The sequence below is a fragment of the Leptosomus discolor genome, chromosome 2 (assembly GCF_034619465.1).
Source record: "Leptosomus discolor isolate bLepDis1 chromosome 2, bLepDis1.hap2, whole genome shotgun sequence".
NCBI classification, from domain to species: Eukaryota; Metazoa; Chordata; class Aves; order Leptosomiformes; family Leptosomidae; genus Leptosomus; species Leptosomus discolor.
In genome coordinates, this window is record NC_141392.1 from 62,168,031 (window position 1) to 62,183,657 (window position 15,627).

The 15,627-nt window shown below is 43.0% G+C and overlaps 1 protein-coding gene across 1 annotated transcript in view; it reads left to right on the forward strand.

Moving 5' to 3' along the window:
• TXLNB (taxilin beta) overlaps positions 1-15,627 on the forward strand; it is a 29,267-nt gene that overhangs the window by 2,209 nt on the left and 11,431 nt on the right. Inside the window, exons 2-5 of the mRNA XM_009959552.2 lie at positions 143-234; positions 4,010-4,180; positions 11,214-11,408; positions 13,117-13,236. Of these exons, the coding sequence (XP_009957854.2) occupies positions 143-234; positions 4,010-4,180; positions 11,214-11,408; positions 13,117-13,236 (578 nt within the window). The remainder of the gene's footprint in view (positions 1-142; positions 235-4,009; positions 4,181-11,213; positions 11,409-13,116; positions 13,237-15,627) is intronic.

A 15,627-nucleotide genomic window follows, 5' to 3' on the forward strand; every position in this document is an offset into this window, starting at 1 on the left:
AAAAATTATCCCCTTTCTTCCACAAGGCCTCATTTCTCCCTGAGTTTTTACAGATCCATGCATCAACCAACGAATTTCATAACAGTACATCTGCTACAAACTACCTCTACCATCAAAATTCTGCTTCTTTTTTTTTTTTAAGGGAAGGAAGCCACCCTACTGATGCAAAGCTTGAACAAGCTGAATACTCCAGAGGAGAAGCTGGACCTGTTATTTAAGAAGTATGCTGAGCTGGTTAGTACAACGCTGGTTCTTTCCTGTGCAGACTGTCTATACAGGAAGGTATAAAAATATGTGCCATGCAGCATGGTCAAACCTCATGTAGTCTGTCCTGTTAAGTGAGTCCCAAAATAATTGTCAGGGTCAAATAATCAATTATGGTGGAAGGAGGAAAAAAGTAAAAAGTGAGGAAAACAAGCTGGACTTTGGGTTAAAAAGTTGAGGCAGAATATTTGTTCTTAAAGGCAAATCTACCAAACTGACTTACATGGGAGACTAGTGTCTAGGCTGCTGCCTACACCTTCTGCAAGGAGTTTTGCGTACTTCTCTGTGTGGGTGTTGCTTTAAATTATGTATCAGTGGTTTAATCAAAATGAAAATAATACACAGCTTAGTATAAAATGTTAGGAAGCAGAAAATTCGAAAACAGAGAACAGGCTAATTGTGAGAGAAATCACAACACAGTGAAATGACGAGTCAAAGCCCCTGCCACCATAATGTCACCCCTGTAACAATGTCACCTACCTGACCTCTCCACACTTAAGATGGGTTATTTTCAGGTCAGCTATTTTCTTCTAAGTACTTAAAGGACTCTATGGCCATAAGCTGTGGAAATCTTACAAATGAAAAGGCTGCAGCATTTTACAGTTTGTAGAGTGCTGAAAAATGTGCCAAGCAGAACATTGACTTTATAATTGGGTTTATGCACAGATGTGTCCATGTCTCATTATAATGTGAAGTTCAGCTTTTCATTTTTTTCATGGAAAACTTTCTGATTTCATGCCCACGGATTAACTGAAACAGGTCTTCTGCCTCTAGAATGTACTCTCCACTGCATTCAAACATCATTGGAGCACCGTATGAATCTGGGGCGTATTGCCAGTAACTCATAGAGGAGAAAGGTGCTAAAACATAAATTCAGAGCATTCAGTTTTGACATTCTGTGCAATGTCACCGAAATAAAGGATCTAATATATACAACTAAAAGCTTGTTGGAGAAAGCCTTACACTGCTCACTCAGCATGGCTGAGGGGCGTAGTGTGATCAGTAACTTGTCAGCAGCTGGCTGTAGTGGTTACCACTCTCTCTGCTCCCTTTTGTCCATCCCCATCATACGCTTCAGGTCACTTTTTGCTTTTGCTGAGTTGTTTTCCAGCCAGGTCAGCTCCCTGCTCTGGTGAACCTTGTGGTGACATAAGCACTTGTTGCCGCACAGCTCAGGGGAAGGTGCAGCCATATGCCAGGCTGGGTTGGGTGCTGGCAATGGCTTCATCTGCATCAGACAGTGCTGCTGCTGGCTGTGGCTTAAAAGGCTGCCTGTACTCAGGGACCCTATGCGGGACAGCACTTCCCCACGGCCACCCAGCTATGTGCTATTTAACTGTTAGCACATGCCCTGGCGCAGTCTGTAGCGATGGGTACACCAGAAAATGGAAAGCATCAGGGAAGAGCACGGGCTGGTGTGAAGGAAGCCATGCCTGCGGGGACAGGGAAGCAAGACAGTGTAGCCATTTGGGCACAAGCTGTGCCATGCTACTCACCATTTATTCACTAATGTTGGTGTAAGCAGAGTGGCTGGGGTTAGTAAAGCAGACTGTGTTTTGCTTCAGCTTTTGCCTACAAATGCCTGTTGCAGAATTGCTTGTGACTGGCTTATCTGCAGAGGTCCTGAGGGACTTGCAAGTTCTGGGTGCAAGAACTATACACTAATAAATAAATATGAGTGTTGTCATTGTCTGCAGTGGGGTCAAGATAAAACTTCCCTAAATTGAGAGTTTATGTCTCTAGGTCAGCCTTCCAAAATCTGAATTCCTTCTATTTGTAGTTAATTTTAGCTAATATTTCTTTAATTATTCTTTAAAAATTATCATTGGTGGCCCTTTTGTCATTCCTACTTACCAATTAATTCCCTTCTTCAGTGCAAGAGTAACACTGTGCCTTAGACATTCCTGAGAACTCTGAAATAAAAGTTTCTAGCACAAGTCATTTTTATGGGAAAAAAAAAAAAAAGAGCAAAAAATGCTTGGAAGACTTCTCATATCATGATTAAGACCTATTTTATTCTAACCCCCCTATCTCAAGCACAGCTTGAGTGAATCATCTAAAATTTTGATAAATCATTATCTGCTCAGCACAGGCTGTGTATGCAAAATGTGAAGGGAAAAAAAAAAAAAAAAAAAAGAAACATTTTTGTGGTTTTAAAAGGGAAGGGGCCAAAATCAAGCTTATAAAGGAAAACAAATCTTAGCCTTAATTACAGAGAGGCTATTTTTTCCCTACAATGCTAGAAAAATTATGTCAGCTAGTGCAGCTTGATTAGATGCAAAAGCCCCTATTCTGATCTATGGGGGTAAAAACACACAATACACATGCTGAAATTTTGGCACAAACTGCAAATATACTCCAAGCTGGCGATTGCATTGTTTTGTGGTATGCCTAGCTGTGATTTGATTGATGATATACAGAGCTCTGTACTGTAAGCATAAATTACAGAACATCTGCAGAAAACAGATCCTCAAGCAGAGAAAGTGTAAAATATAATGCCTGTTGACTGTCTTGTTTGAGCTGCACATCATTCCCCTGCACTCACAGACTTTCCCAGTCATACTGGGGTTAATAATTAATACTAGTGGTACCATATTATTAGATAATGTAATCTTAATAGCAACTGTTATTTTTAAAGTTTGCACATTGGAGCTCACGTGCTGCTGTTCTTCAACCAGAAAAGATCTGGATTTCGGAAGCATCTCACAATGTGTACACATCTGTAATACAGCGAGGAGGGCTACTGTGTGTTGGAGCGGGAGATGAAATCTTTAAGCTTCAGAGATGAAATGTTTCTTTGGCTGTTACGGTCTTAATTCCCAGTGCAAGGCATTTTTTCAAAACAGCCACTAACAGGCACGTGTCGGGAGAAATGACCAGTCTGTGCAGCGACTGCTATTAGCAATTCTGTTGCTCCCTTCATCCCCCCTCCAAATACACCCTTCTCCCCACCAGCCCTCTAGGGAAGGCATGACCCATGCACCCACAGAAACATCAGGTTCCCAAGTGAATGTGAGGGACTGTCCATGTTTTCTTCAGTAATTACACGGACATGAAGAGCCCAAAAGAGGTTTGATTCACCATAACCCACCCCTGTTGATGACAGGACCTCCAGAAACACAACTGACGGATGGTGCCACGTGCACCTGTGAGCAAGAGGAGCCTGACAAGAGGGGGTGCCCACACATCGTTTTGGGGAACTCTTCTCTGAAGAGCCTTCTCCTCCATCAGCAGCAAAGCCCCCACACAGACGGCATCCCTGGCCTCTGGCACCTCTTTTGCTGCTGTTTTTTCCAGCAGGTTCCTAGGTATCTAGGAAGCTGCTTCTTTTTCAGGAAGCTGCAAAACAGAATGAGCAACTATTGCGTTATCTCATGATCTGGAGAGATCTCACTGCATAAAGCAGTACTGGCTGCTCCAGTTCCTAATGTCAAAACAAAAAAAAAAAACCTCACAGCTGTCCTTCAAATAAATTCAAACCAAAGAAGGAAGGGCTGAAATGGTGTGGAAAGAGTATGAAAAATTATGTTCACCACCCACTACAGCACACTTGGGACTGTTGCAGTGAGCAGGCTTGGGATTCCCTCCAGGTGACTCGCTCCTCTCCCATTAGTGCTGATAAATACAAAACATTTCCTAAGAGGTTAAGAAAGCATGAAGACTTTCTCGAAACCAGAAGAGCTCATTTTCTTCTCTTTCCTGTCCCTCTTTTTTTTTCCCCTTTTAATCTCTGTTCCCCACCCAGCTCGAAGAACATCGTGTTGAGCAGAAAAAGCTGAAGTACCTGCAGAAGAGGCAGGCCCAGATCACCAAGGAGAAGGACCAGCTACAGAGTGAGCACAGCCGAGCCGTCCTTGCCCGCAGCAAGCTTGAGAGCCTCTGCCGGGAGCTCCAGAGGCACAACAAAAACCTCAAGGTGAGTGGTGGCCTTATCAAGCTACCCAACATTGGGGGGAAGAAGATACTGATGCCTTCCCATCTTGCTCTATTATCAAATCAAAGAGACGTTTGCACCTGCACATGCAGTATATAATTATATATACACTCTGGTCTTGAGGCTCATTTACATCAAGACTCCTTTATTCCTTGTTTGGAAATATCCAAGCACTTTTGGACACTGAGTTTGCTCACATTAGTTGTAAAGCCCTCCTTGCATTATCAGGGAGCTCAGCACAGAGAAAACCAGTGATGCTAACAGACCAGGTCCCTGAGACTGCAGATGTGAATGCAAGTGTGTGAACAGAATAACAGGAACACCAGCTTTGCTCCAGGAGACTCACAGAAGGCTGGTGGGTGTTTTCACATAATTTGAGCACGTGAGCATTTTCAAGTGATCTGTGAGGGTTAGTTAATCAGGACATTTGCCTCAAGAAATCAAACCTCAAGACAGGAAGAATGCAAACACTATTTGTGGAAGTCGTTTGGAATATGAGAACCAGTTCAAAAAGGAAATTTTCATGAGTGTCAAAAGGCTGGTATCCATATGCCATGTCTGCCTATTGCTTGGTGCATCATGTCATTTAGATGTGAAATTTATGATTATGCTTCTTGAAAAATTTTAGATTCAAGAAGTATATTTCTGTTGTGATCTTCCTTTTTTTCCGAGTACATGTTACTGATGGTGATGTTGTTATTATACAAAAAGCCTCTGCTTTGATCTATTCAAAATCCTGCTTTATGAGGATATAGTTATATATAGAATTACACATATGAATTGTCAGCAGCAAGAATTTCACCTGATATAACCTCTATTAACTGTAACAGATTTTCATTCATTCCCACCAGCTCAGGAGCAGGCTTTCAGGGTCTAGCACAAATACAGACTGGCCAATGAGTGGATGGAGAGCAGCCCTGTGGAGAAGGACTTGGGGGTGCTGGTGGATGAAAGACTGAACATGACCCAGCAATGTGCACTCGCAGCCCAGAAAGCCAATCGCATCCTGGGCTGCATCAAGAGAAGTGTGGCCAGCAGGTCGAGGGAGGTGATTCTGCCCCTCTGCTTTGCTCTGCTCTGCTCTGCTCTGGTGAGACCCCACCTGCAGTGCTGTGTTCAGCTTGGGCTCCCAGCACAAGAAGGTAATGGACCTGCTCAAACGGGTCCAGAGGAGGGCCAGGAAGACGATCAGGGGGCTGAAGCACCTCCTCTGTGAGGCCAGGCTGAGGGATTCAGGGTTGTTCAGCCTGGAGTAGAGAAGGTTCTGGGAAGACCTTCCAGTACTTAAAGGGGGCCCACAGGAAAGGTGGGGAGGGACTCTTGGTCAGGGAGGGTAGCAACAGAGTGAGGGGTAATGGTTTCAAACTGAAAAAGGGGAGATTTAGATTAGATATTAGGAAGAAGTTCTTTCCTGTGAGGGTGGCGAGATATGGGAGCAGGTTGCCCAGAGAAGCTGTGGCTGCCCCACCCTGGCAGTGTTCAAGGCCAGGCTGGATGGGGCTTTGAGTGACCTGGTCTGGTGGAAGGTGCCCCTGCCCATGGCAGTGGGGTGGGAACTAGGTGATCTTTAAAGTCCCTTCCAACCCAAACCATTCTGTGATTCTATGATTTGTACCAGACCTGAGCTATACCTCGGTATCGATTCACACTGACAGACAGTTACTGCCTTTGGGCAAAATCTTTCAACAGAAATACAAGCCATTTTAAAGTGATTTAAGACTACATTGCACAGTGCTTTGCATAGACTTAACCGAGATTTCTAAAACAAACAAGTCATATCAGTGGAACAAATCAGTGGAAACTGGGGTATAGAAAAAAAAACCTAACTATATTTGGAAAACATATGTAGAACAGGTTTTGTTGAATTCCTCACACAATTTCCCATCTATCATATGCTTATTAAACTCACTACTAGAGAGCATAATTTTTCCATTCTCTTTGCAGGTAAATACTTCATTACACATTTCATCTTCAAATTTAGGAAAGTCATTTTCCAACATCTTTCCACTTGCTGGACTGTTTTACTTTGAGACTAGGTCCCTTAAATAAACCTAACAATTTCAGACTCAGTTCTGATTTTTACCCTGTACCTATGCCAGGTGAGCCAGGAAAGGTACCTGAGCTGATCTTGTAGTAGGAAGAAGTGTCTGAATATTGGCCAGTTCTTTCTAAGAATTTGGAGACCTTTTAAGAAACCCAGAGTACTAGCTTTCCTCTGGTTCCTGTGCTTTCAGTGTAAAAAAAAAAATTAACTAACACAGTAAGAAAGACAAAATACACTTGCAGACTGAAAGAGGATTAAATTAATAAACAAACACATTCAATATCTCTACCCAGTTTTGTCTCCCTAAAAATTTTAACATAATTCTTGGAATATTTGCCTTTAAGCTTTAGTTCCTGGAGATCTGTGAATCTCCAGAATCTCATCTTCTGTTTATTTAAATGAGTGAAATTTTCTTTCGCTTATGACTGTACTGAGCGGGTCCGAAACAGGAGAACCCATCGAATGTTATTTTTAAAATCTCCTGCTTAAGTAATTTTTATTTTGGTTTTGGCAGGACAGAGAAGCTGATTCATAAATTTTTAGCACTTGGGATTAGCACTTCTGATTATGTTCCAAAGTGTGGAAAATAAAATCTGTAGGAGATTGTGTCATTTCAACAGCAAAGGAGAAACCTGGCCTGTCCAGATCACGAACCTCCTCTGACTTGCCATGTGGTACATTAAATGCACATCACGTCATGTAAATGTCGTCTTCACTCATCTGGTGTGTGGAATTCCCATTAACTGGAGATCAGTGCAGCCAAGTGGTGATGAATATGCAATGCAGAGCTGCACTGAAAATCCACAGGGCAGATCAGAGAAGAAATATTTCTGGCTAGCATTGGATAGTGGCCTCAATATCTGATTTACTTATAGTCCAGCTATTCAGATTATTTCCTTGCAGCTACACTTCACAGCAGAAAACAGATGTTTAATTCTCCCTCCAAGAAAAGCAGCATAAATGTTCATGAAATAGCAGAATGCTTTCCCACTGCAATGGAGAGTAGCTCTCCTAAGACCAACAGCAACTCATTTCTCTGCATGGTGTTCATGTTCTGCCAATTATCTGACACTTTGGTGGCTGCTTAGCATCTTGTAGTGACATGAACATCCCAGGTCCCTTGTCCTTCCTGCTACTGGGCATTAAGCAATGACTTTCATACAAATGTCACAAAAGTCAACGCTTCACTTATGGGCTGAGCTCCAAACTGGCTCAGACCGTGGTGCCTGGGAATGAAGAGAACGGTTCATTGAACATGCTTATATCATCTTGGCTGATAGGACTTCAGTAGACCAACAGTATTCTCGAGTTGCCCCCAAGATGCTTGAAGACCTGCCCTTCTATTTGCAAATTATCTCACATTCCATTGATAAATCCCAAACTGCAAAACATCCTTGTCTTAATTTTACAAGGTTTTATTCAATGCATTCTTACATTTTTAGCAGCAAAACATGAGAGTGATAGCAGTATTGCAGTAGGACACAAGAACATATCTTTGATGGGGTCGATATGGGGCACAAAGATTAAGAAAGGGCAGAGGAAGGGGAACAATAGTTTATGGCTGAACATTAGTCTTCCACAACTGGAAAACTAAAAAGAATTTACAATGCTTTATTTTTCTACCTCAAACTGAACACTTAATATAAAACTATTAAAAGAATAACCACAGAGCGAAGTGGCTGACAAGGCCAAGTGCAGTTTGCATCTTGTGAATTCACCAGGATGATGCTGAGAAGTCATCACCCCAAACACCCTCTACTCTGCTACCTACAACTAAGCCAGCCAGGTGCTCTGGACTCCACACAGCTACTTCAGCTGCACAAAACAGAAGTCAGTCTTCAAGCCTCCAATTTTGGGGAAAACTTAAGGATCATACTTTACACTATGGGATCTTGAAATTGGAAGGACTAAGGAACCTACTGGAAAAAAGTGCATGTTCTCAGGTTATGGGGACAGTTATAAGCAAAGAGTTTGGGCTGTAGCCTTGTGATAATAAAACCTGGGTGATGCTGATGCTTTGGGGTTTGCCAGACTGAGCCTGCCCAGGTGAGGTGGGTGAAGGGGAGCTGGACCCACGGCCCTGGAGCAGAGCTGTCAGGGACGCAGCTCTCTGCTGGTGGCACCGTGGGCATCCAGCCCCCTCCCTGGCTGCAGTGCAGCTGCAGTCTCAGCTGCAGGCTTTTACAGCTAGTAAAGGCTCAGGTTTAAAGCTCTAAAGACTCACCACTATTCCCATGGTATTATCAGTAGCATCTAGAAGCCTCTGAGATTGAAACTGTATTACCTTAGGGACCAGGCACCAGCCTACCATCAGCTGGGTCCTGGCAGCATCACAGCCAGCTCCACTGCACGGGAGATCACTGAGGCACAGAGGGGTTTCTTCCTTGGCGCAGTGAAGAGGCAATGCCTGCAGGTCTCTGTGTGGTGCCATAGCCACGGAGTCACCTTTCTGCTCAGCCAGCTCTTCTCACCCGCACCCACCCTTAATCTGTAACTGGGATCTCAAGGATTTAACAAATCACTGCCATTTTGTGAGGGACTCTGAGAAGATCTCTGAGACACAACCCAGCCCCCTCAAGTGAATATCCTCCTCAAATACCTTTTTCTCCGAAGCAGAAGAGGTCAAGAGGAATACTGTGCCCTGCAACTAAATTCTTCCTCGCTCAGTGTCTTTAACCATGAATCCTTGTATTGTCTCTGTGCTCTGTATAATTATTCTACCTCAGAAGAGAGGATGAGCAGGAAATAAGATCCACTAAGTAACACATGCATGGGGTTTTTTCTTTACATTTGCATGATTGCTACTCTCAGGATGTCTCGTTTCACCTTGTAACAGAACTGTTCAGTGTGACTTACACACAATCCACTGATTTTTTGTTTTATATTCAGCTGGATTTATTACTCCAGAGAGCTTTAAATCACAGCAGTGAAGTGTTATAACACCATTAGTCCACTGAAAAAATAAAGCATGTTTGAGGAAGGATGTTTTGAAGGCATAGAAATAGGACTCCAGACATGCAAGTTCAATTCTCACTGTGTTTTTGACTTCTTGAAGTGAAAGCACCTGGTCACTCGTCTTCCTGCTCAGGGCTGCACCCACACAATGAACTAAGAGGCATGAGCAGTTTTTTAAACAGTGTATTAGAGGTAAAATGGAGTTCTGACTTGACTGAAACTACCTAGGAATTCAAGTTAAATTTGGTAGTTTCAAACAAAAATTAAAAGGATGGCATTGTTTGTAAACATCCCCTTTCAAAACAGAATTAGATATTTCATTTTGGGAATGCTAAAGCAATTGATTTAAAATACCTTCTGAGTAGCATTTTTAACTCTACTTTGGAACAGCATTTCCATTTCAATATTGTACTAAAAAGAGTTAAACGAAAAATAACTACAAAAAAAACACAGCTCAGTTTCTGGTCAGGCAAAATGTTTCAGGCTAACTCAAAATCATTCCCACCAATTAAAAAAAAAAAAAAATTAGAGAGCTTCTCTTTCATCTTGCTGCAGATTTTTCATGTGTCCAGTTTCCAGTACAGGTGCTGAACCAGGACCCTCCCCAAGTCATTTGCCCAGCTCCATCTGAAATTCTTTCTTCCTCCTAAGAGTGAGAGTCCTTCTGGGCTCACGCTTTGTTTTACTCTGTGAGTACACACACTTGTGCTTGTGTAAACTGCAGAGCACAGTAGGGCTTCATGGTGATTTCTGTGCACTATGGTATCATTAGCACTAATAGCTCCAATACTTTCCTCCCGTCATCCAAGGCATTGTCATCTCTATCACTCCCCGGTCAGCAGAAGGACAAACATCCCCTACCTTGAACAGCAGTTGTCCAAGATCAGGCTTGTGCTGTGCATGCTAAGTAGGAATTGGGTCATTTGGTATTTGTCTTACTGTAAGACTGGGGCCTGAATCAACACCTTTTATGTCACATTTGTGATATAAATTATACCTCATTAGAGTCAGCTAAGGCTTTATTCAAGTATATTTATAGAAAATATCCATATGCAGCATTATCAGAGATTTTTATGTAAATGACTGTGCTAGTTGAAAACTTATTAGAGTATGCTATTTGCATGCTGTGGAGTGGGTTCTTAACGTGGTTCTGACATGATTTGTTACTACAGCAGATATGGTTCTAGCCACGGTACCTCAGGATTACATTCCCCAGAAGGGCAGACTGCCCTGGAAGCAAATGAGTAGGAAATAAAAATAGTCCGTATTTCTGCATCCAAAGCAATGAATCCAGATACTTTCTGCATTGTCTTTCATATAAACAAATCCAAAACAGTATTTCAATAATTAGTAAAAAAAATTCATCGATCTTTCTCCAGGCAAAATTCCAATTCTCTGCTTTGATTCTGTGAGAAACAGCCCACAAGCTTTCCTTGATTCCACTACCTAATAAATCAGTGCAAATGTTGGTGTCAGTTAAAGAGTTAAGGAAGGTAAATTGAGGAATTGGGAGGGATTCTACAGAAAGTGATGGATTTCTTGTAAAAATGAAAATCCCAAAGACTGTAAGTCTGATATGAGGATTACTAGTTAAAAGGAGGCACTTTAAAGGGTGATTTTTTAATTCGATCAAAAAGAATTTCAATAAAAGAGCTTTTGACTACTTCCACTAAATATCTTCTTCCAAAGGAAAAGCTGTGCTGCAGTATCATGAATCAAGACATGCACGTATGTGCCCTTTTCCAGGCTTGCTTTGATGTGAAACTCTGTTCTACATCCATCTTTATAAATGCAAATTCTTAGTTTCCTAATTTTTTCAAGGCCACTGTGTAATTTGCTCTGTAAATTTAGAATCATGCCTAATGCTGGAGCAGATGAAAGCAAGAAACTCTCCAAAGACGAATGCAAACACGTATAATCCTTCAAAGGGAAGCTTTATGCTACTCTGAAACAATGTCTTTCTGCAACCACTTATTATTCGACTTACATGACTGTGTTCTCTCTGTTTAACAACAGGAGGAAACAATTCAGCGGGCACGGGAGGAAGATGAGAAGAGGAAAGAAATAACTAATCATTTCCAGGGCACACTGAGTGAAATCCAGGCTCAGATCGAGCAGCAAAGCGAGAGGAACATGAAGCTCTGCCAGGAGAACACGGAGCTGGCAGAGAAGCTGAAAAGCATCATTGACCAGTACGAGCTGCGGGAAGAGGTGAGAGCAATGCCCTGGCTGCCCACAGGGACAGGCAGCAAACCCGGCTTCCCCGGGGGAAAGCAGAAAACATTGCCAGCCTGTCCTTCCCGCTGGCTATCATTCGGGTGTCTCATGGAGGTGATGAGGGTAGCCCCCACCATGCTTTGCTGTCTGAGCAGGACTATGCGTGCAGCAAGCCCACCGGACTCTGCGTGGCAAAGCCTGCGGGCAAGGAGTTGTGCGGGCCAGCACCCTGCCTGCAGCACCCACGGCAGCCTTGCCGCTGCAGGGAGAGGGGCCCAGGCACCCAAGCAGCAAGGTGTGCCAGCTGCCTGTGAAACTGCCCTCTGGCCCCCCCAACAGCTCCCTCAACTCCCCGGGGACCTCTCCCAGCACCCCTTTCCTACTTCCCCCAAAGTCCCCACCAAGCACCTCCCAGCTCCCATCTTTTTAGAAAGCCTGCTTTGCTAGTGACATCAAATATACTTTTGTTCCCTCCAGACACAGGTTGCTGAGAAGGGCTCTGATGTAAATGCTTTGACCCTTCTCCAGAAGCAGAAAATTAAGAAGACAGATTAAGGAGGCCCTTTGCACTGGAATAGATTCTTCTTTGCAGGCACAATGCTCACCATAAGATCTAGCAGATAATAGACAGATGGGAAATTATTCTTTCTGTAAACATTAGAGTTGGTCAGAAAATTTTGACACAAAAAAACCCCTTCAGTAAAATCCCAAACTACCTTTTTTATTTTATTTTACGACAAACTCTAACAAATATCACAATGGGTCTTTTTATTGTTTCTAAATACATTTACTGTGAGCCTCAGTGCAACCAGACAACATTATCATACTGAATAAAACATAAGTAATCTGTCCTTACAATCTGGAATGCCCAATACAATACATGCATTTCCAAATCTGTTGCATCATGTATGAAGTCTTATGCTAAACGAAGGAAATGTACAAATGTACATTCCTGTCTTGTGGTTTCTATGAGAAGAAAATGTAAAGCAGATGGATGAGCTCAGAATATTTGCTCCTGTGAATTTTACCTAAATGAAGCAAGAGTGAAGAGGACTATCAGCAACATTTACCTCCTGATGGTCATCATAGAGCCAGACGTTTTACAAGCCAGAGGAGGCTTCTGGTTCCTCTGGTCTGATCTCCCCCACACCCCCACTCATGTACTTTCACCCAGGCCCTCCAAGCCCACATTGTTCACGTGTGGCCAGAGCAAAGAGGCTTGTATTTACAGAGAGGATGGCATGAGCTGTGCACATGCTCCCAAGTACTGCAGGTGCAATGTGTCTTTACACATTTATCCACACAGTGGCTTATATCTGCTGGCCACTTAACAGCTCAAACAAAGCGTGTCCCCTGTATATTTATTATCGATGAGCAATTATTTGATCTTCAGTTATATTGGCTTATACTGATGACTTCATATGTAGACGTAGAACTGGCAAAGATGCTATGGCTTTTTTTTTTTCCCTACAATAAATCAAGATAGATAATGTAAACAGGTTTCCCTTCTCGTGCAAATTCTGGCACAGTTTGTTCTTACGAATGCTTTAGTTTTTTTAGTAATTGCAGTAGGTTGGGAGTCTTCCTGTTTTGCAGTATTTTCGTCTGACGAGTGTTCCAGTAGCTAGCTGTACATGTGTGAGCATGAAGGTCTGTGTACATAATTAAACCTGTACATTCAGCCAAATTTATTTTCTTACAGCACCTTGATAAAATATTTAAGCACAGAGAACTTCAACAGAAACTGGTGGATGCCAAGTTGGAGCAGTCTCAGGAAATGATGAAGGAAGCTGAGGAGCGACATCAGAAAGAAAAGGAATATGTACCTATCCTTCTGCCTGTCTTTTATCTAACTTTGGGACAAAACAAGCCCTGCATGCTATTTCACTAATATATTGGTCCTTCAGGTATGAGCTGGGATATAGCAGCAGAGACCTTTTTGTTGCTACTGTCAATGCTTGATGTAAAGGAACAGCCTCTGAAAGGCCACTTTCATTGGCATTTACAGTATTTGAAGCGAACTGCAGAGCAGTAGGTTAGAGCACAGGCTGCTTTAGCTAACTCACACAGTTACTGCACACTGGATTCATCGTGCGACCGGGTCAGGTGATGCCATCAGTTTTCAAACGGATCTGATATTTGGTACTCCATCTCCCCACATGATAAATGAGCACATTTAAACAATCAGAGAGGAGGACAAGAACATGGGATTAAAATAACATGGTATCCCCCCCCAGGCCCTGAGCCCGCCCAGATGTCCTCCTGTGGGTCTGGCTTTGCCATCAGAGTAGCTGCTTACTGTGACGGAACCCTCCCTTCTCTTTTTCAGAGGTTCCCCTCCCCATACTGGTCTGCCAGTGCCTCTGGGTTCATTTAGCAGCTTCATCTGCTGTTCCCCCCTACCCGACGGAGGGGACACCTCTAGCAGGGGGACAGGGAAGAGCAGCTCCAGGCAGGATAATCCCTGCAGGCACAGCTGGGATGGGAGGAGGGCACCCCTCCTTAGTCTCACATGTTTTGTGACTCAATCAGACCAAAATAAATTTTTTCATGCTGCCTGGAATTTTCACAGCCATCCTAACCTCTACAAAGCGTTGGAGTTCAACACAGACGCCTGGTCCCTCTTCTCAGTGGTGGCAGCAGCTGAAACTCCTCAGGGGGAGCAACAGGCTCTCATCAGCTGGAAGAAAGCTTAGTTCTCACCAATCCTCCAGCTAATTCAGGAGCAGCATCAGAGAGCTCTAAAGAGGGGATGTGTATCTTCTCTGTGTATCTGGAAAGAGATACATTAGCACAAGCATGACCAAAGTATTATAAAGTATGGATGAAAATGCGGGGCTCTAAGCCCTGTGGATAGAGCACAAGGGAAACACAGCAAATACCTCTTACCAAGAATTGCCCGTAAGAGCATTTATCCTCTTTCTCTCCACTAATTTTGCAGCTGGGACACCCACTCCCTCCTGCTCAGCTTTAGTCCCAGCCAAAGACTGAGGGGGAAGAGAAGCTGGGGCTTCTCCATGTGCACATCTGCATGTCACTGCATGACAATTTGTGGTCCAGCTGAGTTGCTCCCTTTCACTGTATATTAAAAGCTAAAACCCAAAATTTCATTCATGGCAGTTGACTCTTGTCAGTTAAAAGCCCAGGAAACATTTCCAATAACTCTCTTACAATGACAAAGCAAATTTGGGCTTACTTTACTGCAGCCAGTGCGAGTCTTGCTACTGAGGACCAGATTCCAGATATTGGGAGGGAAAAAAAAAAAAGGAAAAAGATGTGAAAGACAAGGTGTTGGCTCTGTGGAAAAGTGACATATACAGCCTTATATCAATGACCTTTCTTGGTGTACCTCACAGAACATGCGTTTTGGGGCTGCCTATTGCCTGTGACTGGCCCCATTTCTAGCCAAACCTTCTTTGTGTGTTTTATCTAGAACTCATATGCACAGTTGTGTTATTTTTATTTCTTTTAAAGCAGTGAAAGTCATCACCATCTACATTTGGGAGTGGGAGATTTTCTTTGTGGCTTTGCTGTATATATGACTAGCGCAGGTTCGAAAACAAGCTACAGAGCCTGTAAGTAGTGGGTGTATAATGGTATGCACCGTGTACAAGAATATTTTTCACACTGTCCAAACTAATGCTTAAAAACCCTGCCTTCGAGGTAGGCTAGTGATGTATGGCTAACATAACCTCAGAGCAAGGCAGATTTAACTGAGGAACTTAAGTGACTAGCCAAAAGCCATGCAATAAGTCAAGTCACAATTAGTGTGTCATGATTCAGGTAGCCCAGCACCTGGATTGCTGGCCCACACTTGTCTCCCACCTCAATCATATTGCTGAGCACTTAGTCCCACCCACCCAGCTATTGTGCTAGTGTCTGTGGGAGTAATGTATATACATGTATGTATGAAATCAAGATGGATTTGATGGAGTCCTCTTTTTTAACTGTATCTCTCTCCAGCTCAGCAACATGCAAAGTCAGAGCCTTACTGCCTTTCAGCATCCTGTCATTTGAGGGAAAGGCTTTCAGAACTATATATCAATTCTTTCCACGCCATTTCTTTACATCCCTGTGCATGACTTTTGCTGCAGGATTTTGAAAATGTCTTTAAATTATTTTTTAAAATTCTTTTATCATCTATTTGATTACTGCTTGAAGGCTCACTTTGATGTCTTCCTATGCAGTTCTTCCATGAAGAAATCTTTGCCCT